This window comes from Pleurodeles waltl, chromosome 3_1, assembly GCF_031143425.1.
Source record: "Pleurodeles waltl isolate 20211129_DDA chromosome 3_1, aPleWal1.hap1.20221129, whole genome shotgun sequence".
Lineage (NCBI taxonomy): Eukaryota > Metazoa > Chordata > Amphibia > Caudata > Salamandridae > Pleurodeles > Pleurodeles waltl.
Genome location: NC_090440.1, coordinates 1,605,831,673 through 1,605,857,097, shown reverse-complemented (window position 1 = coordinate 1,605,857,097; position 25,425 = coordinate 1,605,831,673). Strand labels below are relative to the sequence as shown.

General features: G+C 44.6%; 1 protein-coding gene across 1 annotated transcript in view; it reads left to right on the top strand.

Moving 5' to 3' along the window:
* The window catches only part of SLC38A11 (solute carrier family 38 member 11), a 454,649-nt gene extending 430,092 nt beyond the window's left edge, over positions 1-24,557 (top strand). The window contains exons 10-11 of the mRNA XM_069221362.1: positions 13,208-13,339; positions 24,254-24,557. Coding sequence (XP_069077463.1) covers positions 13,208-13,339; positions 24,254-24,529 — 408 coding nt within the window. The 3' untranslated portion in view covers positions 24,530-24,557. The remainder of the gene's footprint in view (positions 1-13,207; positions 13,340-24,253) is intronic.
* The last annotated feature ends 868 nt before the right edge of the window (positions 24,558-25,425 follow it).

Sequence of the window (25,425 nt, the reverse complement as noted above, 5' to 3'; positions counted from 1 at the left end):
GGAGAAAGGTTAGCTGTTTGAAAAGTGAGAAAAATGTGCATTTTATTCCAGATGCTCTCCATAGCATTGTTTTCTGCCTAGCTAATATTCACTCATTTCTCTCAGGGTGGGGACGCACATTCCTCCTGTCTTAAAGTCTTTCTTCTTGCTTCAATGTTTTATTTGCGGTGAAATAATTTTAAAGCTCCAGAAAATAGAAATGGATCTTCTAATTTTTTTGAAAAATATTGGTCCTCATTTATAGTTTGAACAGAATTGAAAAGCCCCTGATTTCGGACGATGGTCACTGTTAGAAATGGGGTCTTTGATTGGCATTCAGGTTACCCCCTGTCCAAGCAAGGACCTTCACTCTCGTCAGGGTAAAGAAGAATCACCCTCAGTTAACCTCCGCTCACCCCCTTTTTAGCTTGGCACAAGCAGGCAGGTTTAACTTCAGAAGCAATGTGTAAAGTATTTGTACCAACACACACAGTAACTGTGAAAACACTACAAAATGACACGACAGGTTTAGAAAAATAGGTAATATTTATATAAACAAAACAAGATCAAAACGACAAAAATCCAACATACACAAGTCAAGTTATAAATTTAAAAAACAAAAAGAGTCTTAAATACTTTTGAAAACAGTGAGAACTTTGTTAGCATTAAAATGTACCTGAGTAGCGTCAAAATAACACCGCACAGGCGAGTGTCCTTCGGAAAAGGCGAGCGATGCTTCGATTTCTCACTCGCAAGCGAGACCGTGCATTGTGTGAGGGCAGGCACAGCCCTTTCAGGTGTGAGTGACAACTCCTCCCCTCCCTCCTAGCACAGATGGCTCATTAGGATATGCAGGCTACACCCCAGCTCCCTTTGTGTCACTGTCTAGAGAGAGGTGCAAACAGCCCAACTGTCAAACTAACCCAGACAGGGAAAACAGGCAGAGTCACAGAATGCTTTAAGCAAGAAAATGCATACTTTCTAAAAGTGGCATTTTCAAACATACAATCTCAAAACCAACTTTACTAAAAGGTGTAGTTTTAAAATTGTGAGTTGGCGTGGTCTCCCTTAATTTTTTGCCTCTGTTCCCCAGGTTGTTGATGTGTGCTGGACTCTGATTTTGCTGTTTTTGTTACTCTGGGCACTTTACCACTGCTTACCAGTGCTAAAGTGCAAGTGCTCCTTTACAAGATGTGTATGTAATTGGTTTATCCATGATTGGCATATTTGATTTACTAGTAAGTCCCTAGTAAAGTGCACTAGAGGTGCCAGGGCCTGTAAATCAAATGCTACTAGTGGGCCTGCAGCACTGGTTGTGCCACCCTCATACGTACCTCTGTAATCATGTCTCAGACCTGCCACTGCAGTGTCTGTGTGTGCAGTTTTATCTGTAAATTCGACTTGGCAAGTGTACCCACTTGCCAGGCCTAAACCTTCCATTTTCTTACATGTAAGACACCCCTAAGGTAGGCTCTAGGTAGCCCCAAGGGCAAGGTGCAGTGTGTGGTTAAGGTAGGACTTATAGTAATGTGGTTTACATGTCCTGACAGTGAAATATTGCTAAATTCGTTTTTCACTGTTGCAAGCCCTGTCCCTCTTATAGGTTAACATGGGGGCTACCTTTAAATCTGATTAAAGTGTAGATTCGCTTTGGGAGCGGATGGACATGTGTAGTTTGGGGTCTCTGAGCTCACAATTTAAAAATACATCTTTTAGTAAAGTTGATTTTAAGATTGTGTGTTTGAAAATGCCACTTTTAGAAAGTGAGCATTTTCTTGCTTATACCATTTCTGTGACTCTGCCTGTTTGTTGATTCCCTGTCTGGGTCAATTTGACAGTTGGGCTGGTTGCACCTCACACTAAACAGTCAAAGGGTTCTGGGGTGTAGTCTGCATTTCCTGATGAGCCATCTGTGCTAGGAGGGAGGGAAGGAGTGGTCACTTACACGTGAAAGGGCTGTCACTGTCCTCACACAATGCAGTCTCCGACCCCCTGGTGAGTGTCTGGGGCCTGGGCTGGGCAAGGCAGGATTTTACATTCAAAAGAGACTTTACTTTGAAGTAGGTCTACTTCAAAGGGGAAATTGGGTTTAAGAAGGGCACCCAAAACCACAGACTTTAGAACACTTCTGGAAACAAGAGGAACCTCTGCCTGGAGAAGAGCTGAAGAGCTGAGGAAGAAGAGCTGCCCTGCCTGTGACTGTGCTTTGTGGAGCTATCCTGCAGTTGCTGCTTCTGCCAGAGCAAGAGGGCAAAGACTGGACTTTGTGTGCCTTCCATCTTGTGAAGAAATCTCCAAGGGCTTGATTTAGAGCTTGCCTCCTCTTGTTTGAAGTCTCAGGGAGAGCAAAGACTTCTCTCTACCAGCACCTGGAGTCTCTGGAGAGACTCATGTTCTGACAAGTGGTGCCCTATCCAGTCCCTGGTCCCTTGAAAGGAAAAGCTGGTAAAAATCCAAAGAAATCAACTTCGGACGACTCCGGACCGACGCGCTGCTAAATCCGGTGACGCCACCTGCAACCGACTCTGTGATCTTCGCTGGAACGTGACGACTTTGCAGGCCCGACATCGTTGCAGCCCCGCAGAAGTCCGCGACTCTGTGGAAGTCGCCGCACCACGTCGTGACCGACGCCACTCGAAGTGCGCGGATTCAACGTTTCGCACAGACGCCACGATCCCCGTCTTCTTGCATCAGCTTGTTTTCACTTCTTCACCAAGGTACTGTACCTGGAGGTCTACGCGACTCCGTGTCCGGCGCCACTGGTGTCGGTTTGTTGGGAACGACTCCATCACGACGCCGTGTTAACACCTCATCGAAGCATTTTGTGTTTCTAAGTGCTATTTTTGAGTTTAATATTTAAAAATTCAGAACTTGACTTGTGTATGTCGGATTTTTGTCGTTTTGGTCTTGTTTTGTTTAGGTAAATATTTCCTATTTTTCTAAACTGGTGTTATGTCATTTTCTAGTGTTTTCCAATGTTTTCATTGAGGTACTGTGTGTGTTGGTACAAGTACTTTACACCTAGCACTCTGAAGTTGAGCCTACTGCTCGGCCAACCTACCAAAGGGGTAAGCAGGGGTTGGCTGATGGTGATTCTCTTTTACCATGACTAGAGTCAGGGTCCTTGCTTGAACAGGGGGTAACCTGACTGTCAACCAAAGACCCACTTTCTAACAAGCAGTATTTCACTGTCAGGACATATAAAACACATTAGTATTTGTCCTACCTTAAACATACACTGCACCCTGCCCATGGGGCTATCTAGGGCCTACCTTAAGGGTATCTTACATGTAAGAAAAGGGAAGGTGTAGGCCTGGCAAGTAGGTACACTTAAAACTGCACACACAGACACTGCAGTGGCAGGTCTGAGCCATCTTTGCAGAGCTACTAATGTGGGTGGCACAACCAGTGCTGCAGGCCCCCTAGTAGCATTTCATTTACAGGCCCTGGGCACCTCTAGTGCACTGTACTAGGGTCTTACCAGTAACTCAAATATGACAGTCATGGAACTCCAATTACACATACCTTTTACATAGGAGCACTTGCACTTTAGCACTGGATAGCAGTGGTAAGGAAAGTGCCCAGAGTAACAAAAACAGCAAAAACAGAGTCCAGCGCACATCAACAACTTGGGAAACAGGGGGCAAAAGTTAGGGGAGACCGCGCCAAGGATGCAAAGTCTAACAGACACGATTTTGTACCATTGGTAGAGCTGTCTAGGTCTCTAGAGACCTAGTGGACCACTGTAATGGTTGACACCTTAAACCAATCATGTTTATTTAGCCAGCAGCATTGTATTTTTGTTGTTACATGTCATGGGCTTAAAATCCTACCTTGCAAAGGTCAGTTGGTTAAAAAGGAGGAAATGGCTGGGTGTGCCACAAATGGCGTGGATTCTCATAGCTGCTATGGACTTGTGTACTGGATTGAACATGCTTCAAATCAGAAATTACAGCACTTGCTATTTGGCTGTTGGTCTTTTATTTCATTATCAAGATCAACTGGAACTAGTTGGTGCATAATTTATCAACCTCAAAAGGATGAAAGACTGCGTCAACCCTGCCAGGATTCTAGCTTGTCAATCTCAGTTTGTAGGCAAATATTAGCATCAACTGTTGCCTTTGCAATGACACAGCTATGTGGGTGCTTCTTAACTAGAAAGGAGTACAGCAGGAAACAATTGAGATTCATAGTTGAGCTTTTCCTATTCTAACAACTAACTGCTAGCGGAAGACGAAATCCTGTACTTACGTTCGTACCTGTTCTAAGACAACAACAAAACAGTGTACAATTTGACATTTTTGCCTACATCTGAAATAGTTGACGTTTTCAGACAAAATATTTTGTGTGCCTGGAATGCTGGGTGTAATAGAAAAAAAATATCTTTCAAGCATTTCATTGCATAGGGATGAAATGCATTCAATTGTGGTGACACAAAATTCAGGTAATTTAATGTATTCCTGCGGAAAACAAATTTAGAAGGAAGACTGAATGAATAACAGTCTGTTAAATAGGCAGTATCTTTAGGGTTTACATGTGACAAGCAAAATGATTCTCCATGTATAACATCGTGTTACTCAAGGTCGAGTAGCAGCTAATACATGTTACAGGTACAATACAGTTTGTAAACGGAGACCATGAGCCCCTGTCCAGATGCAACTGTAAGTAGCTTGGTGTATGGCTGACCCTGTTTTACGTCTGAACACAGACACCCTTAGCTGACGCACTTCCTGTCAGCACAACACACATATAACATATAGAAAGGGGCACTGGGTCAGCCCACTTTAGCCCGTGGCAATTGGTGGATGAGCACACTTTTTGCACTTCTCATGTGAATTACTGATGGGGCAGAAAGTAGTTCTTTTGGGCGTATTTGGCTTCTCAGTATGATTTACTTTATGTTTTTTTCAGAGGTGTTGTTGCTTTGTGATGCATCATGGAGTCCTAGGATACCAGGAGTCTCCTTTAACTGCAAATCACCTGGCAAGCAACTCAGAGGCCTCATGCTTCTTCGATTGCAGCGGCCAGGAAACTCCTTTAGCATGCAGAGCTTCTGCTAACTCAGAGCCCTCCTAGTGCAGTATTCAAGCCCTCCTAGTGCAGTAGCCTGGTCCTTCATTTACTTGCATGGTTCCTCGTGTATCCCTGAGATCCAACCCTGTGCCTTCCCTGATGCTGCCACTGGTCGCTCCTTTATGTGCTGAGCCCCGTTAAACACCTCAAAGTCCCCCTGCGCCACCCCTTGTGGTGCCCTAGACTTGCGTATGTACTTGTGGAGAAAACAGAAAGCAACTTTAGGTACTGATAACTAAAAGCCGGATCACACATCCCAAGATGCTGCTGCCAAGCTACTCCTTAACAAGCAGAGATGCTAGCAAGCAATTTGGAGAACCTTTGTGCCTCCCTGATGCTTCTGTTCGGTCACTCCTTAACATGCAGAGTCCCTATTTAGCAACTTATAACCCTGCACTTCTTCTGATACTTTGACCCATTCAATGAATGCTATTCACAGTGAACGGACGAATCAAATGTGGGTCAATTGAATTTTGTGGCAATAGACAGAGAGTGTATATAAATGTGACTCAACATGTGGAAATTGGCTGTATGTTATTTTTACAGAAAGCAGATATGGCAACTTATTATTGTAATGTTATGTTACAACATTCTTAAAAAGTGCGTTTACACCCAAACAGGGTTTCATGGTGATGAAGCATCGTTACAGAAGGACATAAACTTAGCCATATGCCTGAAAATGCACCCCGGATTCCATCGTTTCCTCAATGTTAAAAAACAGTTGCATGTCGTCTGCATAGTTGTATATTTTTACACCTTGCCACTGTAAAGTTTGGATCAGAGGGCAGATGTATATATCAATTAGATGGGGGGATAGTGAGGAACCCTGTGGTATAACGCAACTATAATTGACTTTACAGGAGGAAAAGGGGCAAGGCACTGATTTTATTAATTGACCTGAATTTACCATGGGACCATCGTTTGAAAAAGATTCATTTGAATTGCATTTGAATCACAGTATACACAATTAGTTGAAAAATGTTCAAATTACTTGCTTATTATGACAGGCAACCTTAAGTTAAAGTGATTCACCCAATATTAATTATTCTACATAAATGAGTTGACAACACATGGCACATTCTGGAGGCAAATATCACCCTAATATTTTAGTAGGAGAGTGGGCTTCAACTATATTGCAGTGTCATAATATCAGGGCTCCAAGTGTTCACTTTCTTTTGGATGATCTGATACAGATAAACATATTGATCATAAGGGAAATTGCCACTAAAAGGCTATACATCTGTTACCATACATCATTACCAATATTTTCTTTTTTTCGATATTCTGCCTAATCTAATAATTGACTATCAAATATTGACAAAGCCAATAGGTCTGTTGCATAACATAAACTGCAAGACAGACCTATTGACTTTGCCAGTGCCTGTTTATGAGGATAACTTAGGACGCAAGGAAATTTGGCACAGTAGGGGTCCTACTAAACTTTCTTACATAACATTAGTGAAGCATTATTAAAGTACATTGTCTCTGCAGAGGATACCACAGGTTTGGTTGGTGCCAAGAAGAGTGTAGTGACCTCATGGAGTGATGCTTCCCTAAATAAATAAATAAAAGAGTTGCTCTGAATGTTTTGATTCAGCTGTCCAACTGGCCACCTCCAACACAATCACACCCTCACAGGTCCTTTGAAACACTCTCTCAATTTATCACAGAAGATTAGAGCAATTTACAGCAATGTCAACCCAAAAGTGGATCCGACAGATCTCGCTAAACGTCTCCCAATCTTCTCCAAAGAACCAATGCTAACCACATAGGCAATTATCAATCCAGAATAAAGCACTGCCATCATTAAGTCCATCCACTCAGGTGCACCATCGGACCATTGCACCCACCATACCTACTCCAGAGGACGTCAGCCCATCAGCACCTTGCTCACACTGATTCTGAATGCCTCCACCTATTCTGTGACCTTTCCAGATACTTGAAAACACACAGATGTCCTCCCATTGGTGAAGAAATCCTTCTCTAACCCTTCAACACTTGTGAACTACAGACTGATCTCCCTGCTACCTTTCATAGCCAAACATTTTAGAGGAAATCATCGACAGACGCCTTACTGAATACCTCAATGACCATCAATTTCATGAGCCCACGCACTCCACCCAACCACAGCCTGGAAACTGCTCTCATCACCACCACAAATTACATCCATATGACTCTGGATAGATGGTACATGCTGGCCTCATCCTCCTGGACCTCTCCCAGCATTTGACATGGTCTCCCACACCATCATCATACAATGCCTAAACAACATCTAAATCCAAGGACATGCACTCCGATGGATCTGCTCCTTCCTACATGAACCAGTTAGTCAGCCTTGCACTGAACACTTTGGATGCCGGCAAGGATCCTTCCGGGCCATTTTCAAGACATAAATGATCTCTATAGCCAGCATCATCCACTCGCACGACAATGTACTCTCTAGCGCTGAAAACATGCAACTCATTCTCTTCCTCATGGAAAGGGCACCCAGTACCCAGATCAAGTTCAATGACCTGTATGACTGAAATCACCCACTGGATGAAGACCAGCTGTCTAAACCTGAACACAGGCTAGACCAACATTGTAATCTACAGGAAGAGCACTTCACCCTGGTACTCGACATGGTGGCCAACAGAGCTAGGACTCACATCATGCCCACCACTCATTCCAAGAACCTCGGGGTCATCATCAACAACAAACTCAACATGACCACCCAAGTCAGTGCCATCACCACTGATGCTTGCATACCCAGAAGATGCTGAGGAAAAAGTTTCAAATTGGTCCCAATAGACACCCGTAAAGTCTATGATGCACATCCTGGTCACAAACAAACTGGACTACAGGAAGAACCTCTAGGCTGGAGTCAACACAAAACTCACCAGAAGGCTGCAGACCATTCAGAGCCTAGTGGCCAGAATCATTCTCAATCTCCCACACTGCACTTACATCACACCACACCTGAAGGAGATCCATTGACTCCCCGTATGCAAACGAGCTCAATTCAAACTCACCCACACTTTCAAGGGACTGTACGACGAAACAACGACTTCAAAAACAACTACTGCCTTAACAACGAGGTCGGAACACCGACCTCGTTGCTACTACTAATGATTTTAACACGAATGCCTTAACAACGATATTTTGTTGTAAAGGCATTCCTGATAAAATCATTACAATAGGCACCATTCACCCTACATCCCTCACCCCACCCCCCCACCCCACCCCAAAACCTAAAACCCTCTGACCCCCCCACCCACTCCCCAAAACCAAAAATACCCCAACCCCACCCCAAAACCTAAAACCCCCTGACCCCCACCCACTCCCCAAAACCCAAAATGCCCCACCCCCCCAACCCCACCCTAAAACCTAAAACCCCCTGACCCCCCACCCACTCCCCAAAACCAAAAACGCCCCACCCCCCAACCCCACCCTAAAACCTAAAACCCCCTGACCCCCCACCCACTCCCCAAAACCAAAAACGCCCCACCCCCCCAACCCCACCCTAAAACCTAAAACCCCCTGACCCCCCACCCACTCCCCAAAACCAAAAACGCCCCAACCCCACCCCAAAACCTAAAACCCCCTGACCCCCCACCCCCTCCCCAAAACCTAAACCCACCACTTACCTTCACCAACTCACTTCTTTGTACCTTAACCACGCATGTTCGTTGTTCAGAACATACGTAGTTAAGGCACAAAAAAACGGAGTTGTGGTTAAAAAACGCGTTGTTGAGCTTTCGTTAACCACGACTTTCGGAAAAAAAAAGTTCATAAAAAAGGATGTTCCCCCTTTCAAGGCACTACATAACACTGCCTCTGTATACCTCAACAATCACATCTACTTTCACAAACCTTCCAGACATCTCCACTCGTCCAGACTCCTACTTGGACACAACACATGCATACAGAAAACCAGATCGAGCGGTCGAGCCTTCTCCTACATCGCTCCTAAATCTTAGAACAACCTGCCACTACACATAAGATCCTCCCCCTCACTTCTTGAATTCCACAAGAAGCTAAGGACCTGGCTTTATGAGTAGGCCCACAAGGCCCCAGCCTTGGCTAGGCTCACTCCTGTTCAGCGCCAAGATACCCTCCCGGGTTATAGGGAAATCTACAAATCTGCATAACATAGCCAGGCATCTGCCAGTACTGTAGTGGTTGGAACCTTACTGCAGTATACAGGTTCACCCCTTGTGGTGGAGATAGTTAAGTAGATCAACTGTCTGTAACTTTTTCGCTGGAAGGGTTTAAATAGTTTAAGGCTGAAATTTAGATTTTGTAATGAGGGTTATAATCTGATTAGGCGACAGAGAGTTACATCAATCAAAGAGTATGCAAAGAGTGAATCATTTCCTAGGTGGAAACGTTTTCTATTAAAGCTAATGTGTATGAATGATATGTGCTAATTAATAATTAATTATGACCAATAGTCTTGATTTTTAGTGTTTCATCTGCATGTTTTACTTTCATTGATCAAATCTTCCAAGGTATTCTCTACTATGTTGATGCCTTGCTTACTGGGTGTGCTCATATTATTTAATCTAAAAACTATTGAGCAGTTTTAAACTGCAGTTCAGTGATCATACGAGTAACAGAAATGGTGTAAAAGTAGTGTAGTCATGAATTTGAAATACATGTGGAATTGCCAGGCATGGAAAAATAAAGTCTGTTACAAATGGCATGTATATTTTCACCTGTAGGTCAGTACCACTGTGACTGAAGGAGCACTGATGATATCTGTATCACAAGGGGCAGATTTAAGAGCCCCTAGCGCCTCCTTGCGCCACATTAGCTTCATTTTTTTTAAGCTAATGTGGCCCAGCAAGGCAAAATTGGCATGCCAAATTTACAAAGTGACGCAATGCATGCATTCCACCACTTTGTAACCCTTTGCGCTAATTTATGCCTGCACCAGGCATATTGTATGCAAAAGGGGATGTTCCCCAGTTTGAGGGGCTGATAAAATGGCACAAAGAAATCTAAGAGATTTCTTTGTGTCGTATTTTCTGGCACTATTAACACCTGCTCAAAGCAGGCATTAAAAGGAGGCACACCATTGTTAACAATGGGCCTCAGTGGGCTGTGCAGAATTAGCGTCAAAATTTTTTACGCTAATCTTGCAAAGCTCTGATTTAGCCTAAAAAAAGTTGACACTAGTTCCCTAACTACCACCATGGTGCGCCATATTTTAGATATGGCGCACGCATGGTGGCATTAGGGGGGCGTGAAGGGGAGCTGGAAAAGTTGCGCAACACTGGGTGCAGCCCACTTTTCTAAAATCAGGCCGTAAACATTTTAAGAAAGCCCTCTAGGGTAAAAAAGACATGTTGACGTTCAATGGCACTAGGTCTTCTTTGCTCCTGTGCATCCTAAACTACCACAGAAGTGGACAGTTAGTGCTGCCCAAGATACAGTGTTGCCTATCAGGACTCCAAACAAGGCAAAAAACAAACAATACTTTTGAGACGAACCCACAAAGAGGGTGTACAAATCACTTGTAGCGAAGAGTTAATGAAATCTATTATAGTAGGGAACATGAGCAGATCCAATGGAGGCTGGCCAGCCCTTAATCCACAGTGTTTTAGGCTTCTGCTGCGGGGTAGAGTCAGTACTGTGCAATCTACTTTGTTGTCTATTGCCAACCCCCCTCAAAGTGACAACAACAAACAATAGTTTGGGTGACCAGGACATGCAGATTGGTTGGGTGGCACTGATTGTGAACTGCTGTGTGATTTCTCCCTTTGCATTTGGATTAGCAAATCCTGCGTGTTTTTTGTAGTTTATTTCGGCCCATGCTTCATAATACTTAGGACGTTGTATGGCTGTTCTTCTGCCATGTCAAATTTCACAGAACAGCGCTCCATTATTTTATTGTGTTCATTTTACATTTCTGGCTTTACATGATATTCCCCCCTTTGATGCTCTGACCCCTGTTCATTAGAAGTGGAACAGGATCATTTGGCATTTCACAAAATGGGAGGAGAGTGATTTGAATGCGATTTAAATTAGGCAGAATTTTTTATTTTTTAGTTTGTTTCTCCTTTCCCTCACTGTTTTTAGTGCTGGACGGTCTTATCTTTACACCTTGCTGATTTTGACCTGGTCACAAATGTAATTACGTATTGCTATCCGAAACAATCTTCGCTGGCTGATTTTACTTTCATGCAATACTGTAGGACCCATCTAGCGGTCAGTAGGCCGGCTCCTAGAAGGCAGCAGAAGCACTCCCTCCGCCACCTCAGATGCCACATGACCTCCATATTTATGCCTTCCCATTGCACAGGTGGGAAATTTTTGCTGAAAGTGCTCACAGTGGGTCAACTTTCTCTAAAATGCTGAATGCCAGCGAGCCTTTGAGGCTTGGTGAACCAATTGGCTTTTTTTCAAAAGACAAAACCCCAAAGATGGAAAGTGTTTTCAAAACCAGAAAACAATGCCTGGCGGGTCTTTCCTTCCGGGGACTGCCATACCATGCACAGAAGTCTAGGGGTTGGGGGGTGTAACGCATGAGGCGCGCCACCATTAATAAGACTGATCTTCAGACATGATATGTGTGGTCAGGGCACAAGTTGAGCGTACAAATGTGTAGACCACGTCTACCCACTCTTTTCACAGGGTGGATGCCATCTAACCTATCAAGTTGGGCATCACAGAAATATGCTGAACTCGTCCCAGTGTAATTTTCAGATACCAGACACATTCAGCAGCGCATGCTCTTTGCTTTCATATGAAGCAGCAATGTGCAGGTGAGGGGCCTTAGTTATTTTAAATTCCAGCTGGACCCATGTGAAGGCTGAATTTAAGGGGACATCAGTCCTCCTTTTGTTGCACTGTCATGTCTGGGAGCTATCTGGAGCCTCACACCTAGATGCAAATACAATGAAGGAGAAAGAAATGCACATAGCTTATTACTACTCAAGAGAGGCATGCTTTAGACTGTTTTCAGTCCTTGTATATGAGGCATGCATGCACTGTAAGAATGTCAGATGTGTTGGTTTGTCCCAGTATTTACACAAATAACAATTTAAATACCCCTTATTTCATTTTTTTTCTTTTATAGTGCTGCTCATCCCAATGCAGTATGTCAGAATTCTTCACACCACACATACACATTAAACCTAGACAATAAATCATATGTGAGTAAATCAATGTACAGGTTGTGTTACATAAGACAGTGAGGGTTACAAGGTGTAAGAGTCAGGTGTCCTTCATAGTTCATTGTGCTGTATTAAAATGATTACAATTTATGAACTGCAAGTCACAAAAAGCAATAGCTCACTTACCCATCTACATGCAGAACAGATTTACTGCAGCATTTCTCCATGCTGCCAGTTTCATTGTGGCAGAGTTTAAAAAAATAAGGGCATCATTTACAAAGTTTTAGCGCATGGCAGCACAGCAAGGATTCTTGCTCTGTATTGCCTCACCCCATATCTACAAGACCATGAAAAGCCATGAAGGCTGGCTTTAAGTGGCCTTGTAGATATGGCTCTGCAGTGTGCACAGGGGCTTGTAAATAAGCCCATAAATGTATAAATTGAGGCCCAGATTTTACGTTGGGGTTGCATCACTTTTTGGCAGAACCTTGATGCAAAATCTAATTTGTTAAACAGTGTGATGCACTCAAATATACTCATGATAGACCTGCTAAACATATGTGTGAGTTCTTAAGATCTGATGTCACCTTTTGTGATGCTACTTCCTGTGATGCTACATGTGATGTCAGATGCCGTGATGTTGCGCATTGTGATATCACGTGTCATGATGTCACTTGCATACTGCCTTACTTGGTTAGTCACCCCCCTACGTCTTTTTTAGGACTTATGCCCTGGATGTGGGGGTTTTGCAGCAACTGAACGAGAGATAGCTGAGGATGAAGAGGACAGTGGTTCCCATGTCTCTAAATGAGCATGGGCACCAAAGATTAGATAGATTGGGGCATCTGCCTATTTTTGGCACATTCCTCCTTACTGTCCGCTTCAGAATGCCCCCTTTGTCTGGTTTGGCGGGCAAATTACTTCTCCATGACGGACTACACTGTCACTCTATAGTACAATCTGTGCTTTCTAAGCATGCTTTCTGGTTGATGATTCTAAGTACACACACAAGTCTTGGAACTAATATTACAATTTTAATGTATTCTGTGTTTCAGGTCATTGCTAATGTGTTTTTTACTGGAAAGCTTACACCAACTTTTCATTTGGCACTAACGTTGACAATTGTCGCTGTAGCAACGACAATCTCTTTGATTTATGACTGCCTGGGAAACGTGTTAGAGCTAAATGTAAGTACAAATGTCAAAATAATTACTAGAATATGTTACATGCTGGATATGCTGGATAAGGTGTCACGTATTATAAGCATAAAATAACCGTTAAAAAGTTGTACAAAAACATTAATTGTGTTAGAAAAATGCACAATTGTACACTCATTTTGTCTGAAAAATGTGTTCCTTGCTTATTCTTACATTTTATTTTAGAAAGCTGTACTTATTTGTCAGATATTGGTCACTTCAGTCACAAACAACGAAATACTCAGCAGATATAGGCGGTCATTCTGACCCTGGCGGTCAAAGACCGCCAGGGCGGAGGACCGCGGGAGCACCGCCGACAGGCCGGCGGTGCTCCAATGGGGATTCCGACCGCGGCGGTAAAGCCGCGGTCGGACCGGCACCACTGGCGGGCTCCCGCCAGTGTACCGCCGCCCCATTGAATCCTCCACGGCGGCGCAGCTTGCTGCGCCGCCGAGGGGATTCCGACCCCCCCTACCGCCATCCAGATCCCGGCGGTCCGACCGCTGGGATCCGGATGGCGGTAGGGGGGGTCGCGGGGCCCCTGGGGGCCCCTGCAGTGCCCATGCCACTGGCATGGGCATTGCAGGGGCCCCCGTAAGAGGGCCCCTAAATGTATTTCACTGTCTGCTGCGCAGACAGTGAAATACGCGACGGGTGCAACTGCACCCGTCGCACAGCTTCCACTCCGCCGGCTCGATTCCGAGCCGGCTTCATCGTGGAAGCCTCTTTCCCGCTGGGCTGGCGGGCGGCCTGAAGGCGACCGCCCGCCAGCCCAGCGGGAAAGTCAGAATTACCGCCGCGGTCTTTCGACCGCGGAACGGTAAGCTGACGGCGGGACTTTGGCGGGCGGCCTCCGCCGCCCGCCAAGGTCAGAATGAGGGCCATAGTTTTTAAATCCTTTGGAAACAAATAGAACTGGTAATAGCGAGAACCCTTTCCTGTGAAGTTTAATGCTGCAGCTGCGGAGTGCTGCTCATTAATTCTTCGGTTATGTAACATTAATTGGCGGCGTGAGGTGAGCTGGGACTCCGGAGCAGTGCATCCTGTTCTTGGCACCGCAGCCACATTCCTCCAACCCGTTACCCTTTCATGGACTCCGTTTTGTAGGCCAAGTTTAGGTGAAGTCTGTGGAAGTAACTGTCCTGTGTTGAAATACAGTCGCATCGTTGTTTCTGTGGTATATTACCGCCACAAATGAGGGGTGCATCTATAGTTTGCGCAGCAGGTTCAGTGGCACCGGTGCTTTGGACTTGAGAGGTCCTCTGCGCCCCAGTTACGACTGTGTTACAGCCTAGGTGGCAGCGTACGGCAATTACTTTATCTGCGTTAGGACCAACAGTACCCTTGCTGCGCCACTGCCACAAAAGTCCCCTTGCGTATGATGCAACGCAGTAAAAATTAATGTGAAGTTCAGCTCATCCACTTCGTCAATCGTGCTGCTGTTGCTGTCAAACGCCGCGTTTGACATTACCTATGTATTTGTCTGTGAGATAGCAAAATTTTGATATTTCAAGCATAATTTTGCGCGCTCCATTTTCAATGAGTGCAGTGTCTGATCAATCTAGAAAGAATATGTTACAAGGCATACTTTAAGGGAAGTTGCTACATAACTGCAGTTATTAAAGGCCACATGTACAAATATCAGGTTTTGCGCCTTGAAAATTTCGAGTCTTAGCGACTCGCAAAATCTAATGTACAACAATGTCAATGACACTGTTTTCCAACGGTTGTGGCAAATTACCTAGCTCATAAATATTCATGAGGTGGGTCACAACTTGCAACCCCATTGGGAATGCTTGTGTTTAAATACAGTTGTATTTGTTGTTTGCGTGGTATATTACCACCACAAATTAGGAGTGCATCTATGATTTGCACAGCAGGTTCAGTGGCACCGGTGCTTTGGACTTGAGAGGTCCTCTGCGCCCCAGTTACGACTGTGTTACAGCCTAGGTGGCAGCTTACGGCAATTACTTTATCTGCGTTAGGACCAACAGTACCCTTGCTGCACCACTGCCACAAAAGTCCCCTTGGGTATGATGCAACAAAGTAAAAATTCATGTGAAGTTCAGCTCATCCACTTCGTCAATCGTGCTGCTGCTGCTGTCAAACGCCGCGTTTGACATTACGTATGTATTTGTCGGTGTGATAGCAACATTTTGACATTTCAAGCATAATTCTGCACGCTCCATTTTCAATGAGTGCAGTGTCTGATCAATCTAGAAAGAATACATTACAAGGCATTCTTTAAGGGAAGTTGCTACATAACTGCAGTTACTAAAGGCCACATGTACAAATATCAGGTTTTGCGCCTTGAAAATTGCGAGTCTTAGCGACTCAGCAAAACCTCATGAACAACAGTGTCAATGACACTGTTTGCGATTCCCATTGGTTGTGACAAATGACCTAGCTCATAAGTATTCATGAGGTGGGTCGCAACTTGTGACCCCATTGGAAATGGCTGCCCTCACAGGGACAGTGGCCTGCTGGGGACAGCAGACCACCATATCTGTGACTGCTTTTAAATAAAACTGTGTTTTTTCTTTAAATGGATCCCGTTTTCCTTAACCCCTTCTGTGCCGCGGACGTAGTGGTTACGTCCTGCGGCACAGTGCTGCTGTGCCGAGGACGTAACCACTACGTCCTCGGCACACAGCCCAGTGGGAGCGCTCTCGCTCCCTCTGTGTGCTTCCCCCCACCCCCCTAAAGTCAGGGATGGAAGGGGAAGCCCTTCCCCTCCCACCCCCGACCCCCCCAACCCCCCCTGTGACTTCAGCGCGCGAGCGCGCGCTGATTAGTCACAGGGTCTCCCCCATCGCGCTGGAAGCAGAGCTTCCAGCGCGATTGAAAGAGAAATGCTTTTGCATTTCTCTTTCAATCCCATGGGGGAGGCCCCGAGAGGCTTCAAAGGGAAGGAAATGTATTTCCTTCCCTTTGAAGTCTCTCACAGGGTTTCAAAAGCTGGATTGCTTGCAATCCGGCTTTTGAAACCCCACTAGACACCAGGGATTTTTTTTTTTTTGGATGAAACTGTCAAAAGGGAGCGACCCCTTGGGCAAGGGTCGCTCCCAGGGGGGGCATTTTTTTAGGAAGGCCTTTTCTATTATTAGGCCGATCTTTTTTTTTAGGTGGGGAGCGACCCCTTAGGCAAGGGTCGCTCCCCTAGGGGGCAATATATATTTAGGCCATTTCTGCCCCCCTTGGGGGCAGATTGGCCTATTTTGATGAGGCCAATCTGCCCCCAAGGGGGGCAGAAACCATTAGACACCAGGGAGTTGTTTTTTTTGCGCAAGTTTCACGCAACGGGAGCGACCCCTTGGGCAAGGGTCGCTCCCAGGGGGGGCATTTTTTTGGGAAGGCCTTTTCTGCCCCCCCCGGGGGCAGATCGGCCTATTATTAGGCCGATCTGCCCCCAGGGGGGGCAGAAACCTCTAGGCACCAGGGATCATTTTTTTTTTTTTTTTTTTTTTTATGTTTTCTTTTTTTTTTTAGGTGGGGAGCGACCCCTTAGGCAAGGGTCGCTCCCCTAGGGGGCAAATTATATTTAGGCCATTTCTGCCCCCCTTGGGGGCAGATTGGCCTATTTTGATGAGGCCAATCTGCCCCCAAGGGGGGGCAGAAACCTCTAGGTGCCAGGGCAAATTTTTTTTGTGTGTTTTTTTTTTTTGTATGTTTGTTTTTTTAGAGATGGGGAGCAACCCATCAGGCAAGGGTCGCTCCCCTGGGGGGCAAACTGTATTTAGACCATTTCTGCCCCCCTTGGGGGCAGATTGGTCGATTTTAGGTCAATCTGCCCCAAGGGGGCAGAAACCACTAGGCACCGGGGATTTGTTTTTTGGCGCCAATGTCACGCAGGGGGAGCGACCCCGTAGGCAAGGGTCGCTCCCGGGGGGGTGGAGGTTCGGGGGCAAATTTATTTTAGGCCATTTCTGCCCACCCTAGGGGGAAGATCGGCCTATTATTAGGCCGATCTGCCCCCAGGGGGGGCAGAAACCTGTAGGCGCCAGGGCAAATTTTTTTTGTGTGTTTTTTTTTTAGATGGGGAGCGACCCATCAGACAAGGGTTGCTCCCCTGGGGGGCAAACTGTATTTAGAGCATTTCTGCCCCCCTTGGGGGCAGATTGGTCAATTTTAGGTCAATCTGCCCCCAAGGGGGCAGAAACCACTAGGCACCGGGGATTTGTTTTTTGGCGCCAATGTCACGCAGGGGGAGCGACCCCGTAGGCAAGGGTCGCTCCCGGGGGTGGGGTGGGGGTTGGGGGGGCAAATTTATTTTAGGCCATTTTTGCCCCCCCTGGGGGCAGATCGGCCTATTATTAGGCCGATCTGCCCCCAGGGGGGCAGAAAACTGTAGGCGCCAGGGCAAATTTTTTTGTGTGTTTATTTTTTTTTTGTTTGTTTGTTTTTTTAGAGATGGGGAGCGACCCATCAGACAAGGGTCGCACCCCTGGGGGGCAAACTGTATTTAGACCATTTCTGCCTCCTTGGGGGGAGATTGGTCGATTTTAGGTCAATCTGCCCCCAAGGGGGTAGAAACCACTAGGCACCGGGGATTTGTTTTTTGGCGCCAATGTCACGCAGGGGGAGCGACCCTGTAGACAAGGGTCGCTCCGAGGGGGGGGGGTTTGGGGGGCAAATTTATTTTAGGGCATTTTTCCCCCCCCCCTGGGGCCGGCTGAGCTAGAGGTCAAAATCCACAGGTAGGCACTTTGCAAAAAACACCTCTGTTTTCTGTGAAAAAATATGTTGTGTCCACGTTGTGTTTTGGGCCATTTCCTTTCGTGGGCGCTAGGCCTACCCACACAAGTGAGGTACCATTTTTATGGAGATACTTAGGGGAACGCTGGGTGGAAGGAAATTTGTGGCTCCTCTCAGATTCCAGAACTTTCTGTCACCGAAATGAGAGGAAAAAGTGTTTTTGGGCCAAATTTTGATGTTTGTAAAGGATTCTGGGTAACAGAACCTGGTCAGAGCCCCGCAAATCACCCCATCTTGGATTCCCCTAGGTCTCTAGTTTTCAAAAATGTGCTGGTTTGGTAGGTTTCCCCAGGTGCCGGCTGAGCTAGAGGCCAAAATCCACAGGTAAGCACTGTTTTCTATGAAAAAATTTGATGTGTCCACGTTGTGTTTTCGGCCGTTTCCTGTCGCGAGCGCTAGGCCTACCCACACAAGTGAGGTATCATTTTTATCGGGAGACGTGGGGGAACGCTGGGTGGAAGGAAATTTGTGGCTCCTCTCAGATTCCAGAACTTTCTGCCACAGAAATGTGAGGAACATGTGTTTTTTTAGCCAAATTCTGAGGTTTGCAAAGGATTCTGGGTAACAGAACCTGGTCCGAGCCACACAAGTCACCCCATCTTGGATTCCCCTTGATCTCTAGTTTTCAGAAATGCACAGGTTTGGTAGGTTTCCCTAGGTGGCGGCTGAGCTACAGGCCAAAATCTACAGGTAGGCACTTTGCAAAAAACACCTCTGTTTTCCTTCAAAAATTTGGCTGTGTCCACGTTGCGCTTTGGGGCGTTTCCTGTCGCGGGCGCTAGGCCTACCCACACAAGTGAGGTATCATTTTTATCGGGAGACGTGGGGGAACGCTGGGTGGAAGGAAATTTGTGGCTCCTCTCAGATTCCAGAACTTTCTGCCACAGAAATGTGTGGAACATGTGTTTTTTTAGCCAAATTCTGAGGTTTGCAAAGGATTCTGGGTAACAGAACCTGGTCCGAGCCACACAAGTCACCCCATCTTGGATTCCCCTAGGTCTCTAGTTTTCAGAAATGCACAGGTTTGGTAGGTTTCCCTAGGTGGCGGCTGAGCTACAGGCCAAAATCTACAGGTAGGCACTTTGCAAAAAACACCTCTGTTTTCCTTCAAAAATTTGGCTGTGTCCACGTTGCGCTTTGGGGCGTTTCCTGTCGCGGGCGCTAGGCCTACCCACACAAGTGAGGTATCATTTTTATCGGGAGACGTGGGGGAACGCTGGGTGGAAGGAAATTTGTGGCTCCTCTCAGATTCCAGAACTTTCTGCCACAGAAATGTGAGGAACATGTGTTTTTTTAGCCAAATTTTGAGGTTTGCAAAGGATTCTGGGTAACAGAACCTGGTCCCAGCCACACAAGTCACCCCATCTTGGATTCCCCTAGGTCTCTAGTTTTCAGAAATGCACAGGTGTGGTAGGTTTCCCTAGGTGGCGGCTGAGCTACAGGCCAAAATCTACCGGTAGGCACTTTGCAAAAAACACCTCTGTTTTCCTTCAAAAATTTGGCTGTGTCCAAGTTGCGCTTTGGGGCGTTTCCTGTCGCGGGCGCTAGGCCTACCCACACAAGTGAGGTATCATTTTTATCGGGAGACGTGGGGGAACGCTGGGTGGAAGGAAATTTGTGGCTCCTCTCAGATTCCAGAACTTTCTGCCACAGAAATGTGTGGAACATGTGTTTTTTTAGCCAAATTCTGAGGTTTGCAAAGGATTCTGGGTAACAGAACCTGGTCCGAGCCACACAAGTCACCCCATCTTGGATTCCCCTAGGTCTCTAGTTTTCAGAAATGCACAGGTTTGGTAGGTTTCCCTAGGTGGCGGCTGAGCTACAGGCCAAAATCTACAGGTAGGCACTTTGCAAAAAACACCTCTGTTTTCCTTCAAAAATTTGGCTGTGTCCACGTTGCGCTTTGGGGCGTTTCCTGTCGCGGGCGCTAGGCCTACCCACACAAGTGAGGTATCATTTTTATCGGGAGACGTGGGGGAACGCTGGGTGGAAGGAAATTTGTGGCTCCTCTCAGATTCCAGAACTTTCTGCCACAGAAATGTGAGGAACATGTGTTTTTTTAGCCACATTTTGAGGTTTGCAAAGGATTCTGGGTAACAGAACCTGGTCCGAGCCACACAAGTCACCCCATCTTGGATTCCCCTAGGTCTCTAGTTTTGAGAAATGCACAGGTTTGGTAGGTTTCACTAGGTGGCGGCTGAGCTACAGGCCAAAATCTACAGGTAGGCACTTTGCAAAAAACACCTCTGTTTTCCTTCAAAAATTTGGCTGTGTCCACGTTGCGCTTTGGGGCGTTTCCTGTCGCGGGCGCTAGGCCTACCCACACAAGTGAGGTATCATTTTTATCGGGAGACGTGGGGGAACGCTGGGTGGAAGGAAATTTGTGGCTCCTCTCAGATTCCAGAACTTTCTGCCACAGAAATGTGAGGAACATGTGTTTTTTTAGCCAAATTTTGAGGTTTGCAAAGGATTCTGGGTAACAGAACCTGGTCCCAGCCACACAAGTCACCCCATCTTGGATTCCCCTAGGTCTCTAGTTTTCAGAAATGCACAGGTTTGGCAGGTTTCCCTAGGTGGCGGCTGAGCTAGAGGCCAAAATCTACAGGTAGGCACTTTGCTAAAAACACCTCTGTTTTCTGTGATGTGTCCACGTTGTGTTTTGGGGCATATCCTGTCGCGGGCGCTAGGCCTACCCACACAAGTGAGGTATCATTTTTATCGGGAGACTTGGGGGAACATAGAATAGCAAAACAAGTGTTATTGCCCCTTGTCTTTCTCTACATTTTTCCCTTCCAAATGTAAGACAGTGTGTCAAAAAGACGTCTATTTGAGAAATGCCCTGTAATTCACATGCTAGTATGGGCACCCCGGAATTCAGAGATGTGCAAATAACCACTGCTTCTCAACACCTTATCTTGTGCCCATTTTGGAAATACAAAGGTTTTCTTGATAGCTATTTTTTACTCTTTATATTTCAGCAAATGAATTGCTGTATACCCGGCATAGAATGAAAACCCACTGCAGGGTGCAGGTCATTTATTGGCTCTGGGTACCTAGAGTTCTTGATGAACCTACAAGCCCTATATATCCCCGCAACCAGAAGAGTCCAGCAGACGTAACGGTATATTGCTTTCCAAAATCTGACATTGCAGGAAAAAGTTACAGAGTAAAACTTAGAGAAAAAATTATGTTTTTTTCACCTCCATTTCAATATTTTTCTTTTTCAGTTGTTATTTTCTGTAGGAAACCCTTGTAGGATCTACACAAATTACCCCTTGCTGAATTCAGAATTTTATCTACTTTTCAGAAATGTTGCGGTTTCTGGGATCCAGCGTTGGTTTCATGCCCATTTCTGTCACTGACTGGAAGGAGGCTGAAAGCACGAAAAATCATAAAAATGGGGTATGTCCCAGTAAAATGCCAAAATTGTGTTGAAAAATTGGGTTTTCTGATTCAAGTCTGCCTGTTCCTGAAAGCTGGGAAGCTGGTGATTTTATCACCGGAAACCCTTTGTTGATGCCCTTTTCAGGGAAAAAACCACAAGCCTTCTTCTGCAGCCCATTTTTCCAATTTTTTTTAAAAAAACGAGATTTTCACAGTTTTTTGGCTAATTTCTTGGCCTCCTTCTGGGGAACCCACAAAGTCTGGGTACCTCTAGAATCCCTAGAATGTTGGAAAAAAAGGACGCAAATTTGGCGTGGGTAGCTTACGTGAACAAAATGTTATGAGGGCCTAAGCGCGAACTGCTCCAAATAGCCAAAAAAAGGCTCGGCACAGGAGGGGGAAAAGGCCTGGCAGCGAAGGGGTTAAAGGAAAACCACTGCCTGCTCTGCAAAAATATTTTCGCTTCCATTTACAAAGGGGAAGAGGTCCTGTGGGGTCCCCTTCCCGTTTACGAATGGGTTAGCACCAATTTGAAATTGGTGCTAACAGCGTTTGTTTTGTGACTGCATTCACGGTCACAAAACAATCATACTTCGCAATGCGACTCTCAATTAAGAAGGGAATGCCCGTTCCTAATTGCGATTCGCAAACCCTTTTTGCGATTTGGTAAATGGGTTACCAAATCGCAAAATCTGGTTTGTGCATCGCAAAATTATTTTTTCTTTTTGGAAATGGCCCGCTTCTGCGAATCGGGCCCTTTGCAACAAGAAAAAAGCTTTGTACATCTGACCCTAAGTCGCTTGGCACTGTTCTTCCAGGATAATATTGCCATGAGGCTGGCTAGGATAAACACAATAGCCAAGGGTTGCAATTGGCAGCAACAGAGGGATTATTATGTGGAAGTTAGCTGTTTATGAATTTTGTGAAACCAGTAGCAATGACGCCCTTGTGCAAGCAAATACAATTTGCCCTTTGACTGCTGTTGGGGTAGTAAAATACAGTATTTATCCAGGTTCTGGGGTCCCTCAGGACTCTGAGGCCTGGTGCCACTTGCACCTGCTGCACCCCTGAGTGAACCTGCCTGACAGTAACAACACCTCAGAATGCATAACATAGGACAGAAAGACGTGCATTCAGTTTCTTGCATGATAGTGAATCAGGCCGTAAACTGAAGTGCAAGCATAGGTGTAGACCAGTGGTTCCCAACCTGTGGTCCAGGGACCCCTGGGGGTCCACGAAGCCTCCTCAGGGGGTCCGCGACTACTTAGAAAATTTAATAATTTTAACAGATTAGATCCCCAGCTTTCGGTAATGACTCAGTTGAGGGTCTCTAGATTCCAATAATGATACAGTGGGGGTTCCCAGGTTCCAGTATTGATAAAGTGGGGTTCCACCGAAGCCAAAAGGTTGAGAACCACTGTAGACCTCTAAGAGCTAACTATAAGTGGTTTGGAAACATGTTTTGGTTTATGTGCACATGGACTTAGTTTGCGCAGAAGAAAGGAACAACAAAAGAAACCCTCTCCCTCCCCACGTCTGAATCGCCAAATACACGAGTAAAGAATATGCTCATTTCCCATCACTTCCAAAACTCCCCAAAAATATATAATAATTAAATTAAAACATACAGTTCATAAAAATGAAGAGCATTGTTTTTTGTTCATTAACATGTGCCTAGGTAAATCACTTAAACAACAGGGCTTAATCAGTTTAAACAAGGTTTTTAATTGCAGCTTGTAGATGCAAAATATTCTTTGAGCCTTGGTAGCGCAAAACATTTGAAATTTTGAATATTTTATTTTAATATGTTTGGTGAGAAATGTAGTCCTTATGAAAGGTGTCAGGCAGAGGAAGCTGAAAATTGAAGTCGTTTACTACTTGGGCTAGAGTTCTCTTGCCACCTTTAAAAGTATACGTTTGGAAACTATGTACGCTTTTTCCACCATATGCTTTTTAAAATAACAAGGAGTTACGGCCCAAGTGCCAGAATAATTTAATTATATACATGAAAAAGCTGAAAATGGCGTGTTCTTTTAATTGCTTTAGAAGAGTGGAGGGAAAATAAGTGAGCACAATACAATGTAAAGCAAAAAAACTAAAGTTAAACTTCTGAGGTTACCTGTTCATCACTGGATAATTTACGAAGTGCAGATATTATACACGATTCTCAAGTTGTGAGTTATTGAGTAAACATATTTGCACTGCGATGCAGTCCCCACCAGGTGCAGTACTGAACATTGGACTGGGGGTGCGTTTGGGAAAGGGAGTGCCAAGTAGATACAGATAGCATAAACTTTGAAATATTAAATTAAGTGATTGTAGAAATTACTTACCTCTGTCATATTTTATAGTACATTTGCCGTACATTAATATTAAGATAATGTGAAAAGAAGAGTAACATAACATAATGAACTTGATTAACAGCATTAACTTAACACAATTAAAACCTTAACATAACATTAACAATTAGCAATATTAAGATAAGATCATTTACATAATTGATATATTATTAATAACTGACAAGTACATAATTACACACAATTACATAATAGCATCCATAACTTCATGTAATTGCATAATTAACAATCAACATAATATAAACAATTAACAATATCAGCGTAGGATAATTTTAATATTAACATAATATATTTATATATATATAGTGATATTATATTTTCTGATAATTGTGATAATGCTAATGGAAAGAACATGAGTAGAACCACTAGGTCATTACTCCCTAAAAGTTTTTGTCTATTCCTCCATCAGGGAGTCCTCACTGCTACTCCACTCGTTTTTGTCGTCCCCACGGCCTGCTTCATTAAACTCTCCAAAGATCGTTGGTACCAATTGGACAATATTATACCTGGCTTGATTCTCATCGCTGGAGTCATCGTGATGATAGTTGGACTAGCTATGGCTGTGTGGAGGCCACAAGATTGCAGTCATGGCAATGAAATGTTTTACTGCTCCTCTGGGAATGCTACCTACAATTTCATATATTCTGCTCTTCAAACCAAGAACCTGTCCACTAACTTAAAGTGATTGTGTGACCCCGTAATAAATTTAATAATGATGCCATAAAAAGTTATAACATTTGAGATGTTATACTATTCCCATTTCCTTTATTGTTTTCCGGCAGCTTCATATTTTGTTATATTTAAGAGAAGAGAATTTAATTGTACATTCAGTATTTTCTAAACAGATACTTATTCAAGGCATAATGGATAATATTGTTATGTGGGTTATCTGTGAAAGAAGTTGCAATATATATATCTACATTATTGTTTTGGTTTCCAATTATGCCAATACACTGCATGCCATTACGCATAATAAGCAGTCCTTTTGTTATTATTTGTGATCATGATCATTCTTTTCACTACAGTAACTCAAATGCCTTGTTTCAACTCTTTTTGTTGATCCTCACAAACACATTTAGATTCTTCAAAATGTATTCCGAAACGGCTGATATCTTCTTACGCAAATTGTTACATCATTATAATAGTTTTTCTTGTGGGATAATGTAAATCAAAGATAAAGATAATATCATAATATAAAGGGATAATGTCAGTGTACCTTTGTAACTGTTAAAAGGCAAGGACAGATCTTCTTTACCTTTCATCGAACTACAATGTTGTGCCTATCGTAGTCACATGCGATATGGCTGCTTATCTGGAGGTTGATGTAAAACATTTGAATGCTGTACAATTGACTTGAGAAATAGCAGCACCTCTTAGTAGATGCGAAGTCCAACGCCGTTCTGTTGTGTCTATATAAATGGTTAGTTTGTATGAATATTGCATAGTGTCTGACATTAAAAATAATTCATGTTCACTTCAGCTTTCTAAAACTGCAATTCATCAAAGAGAACTTGTCTATCAGCCTGAAGGTGCCTGACTACTGCCGCCCAGTTCTGAGCACAGGTAACTCAGGATGGTTGT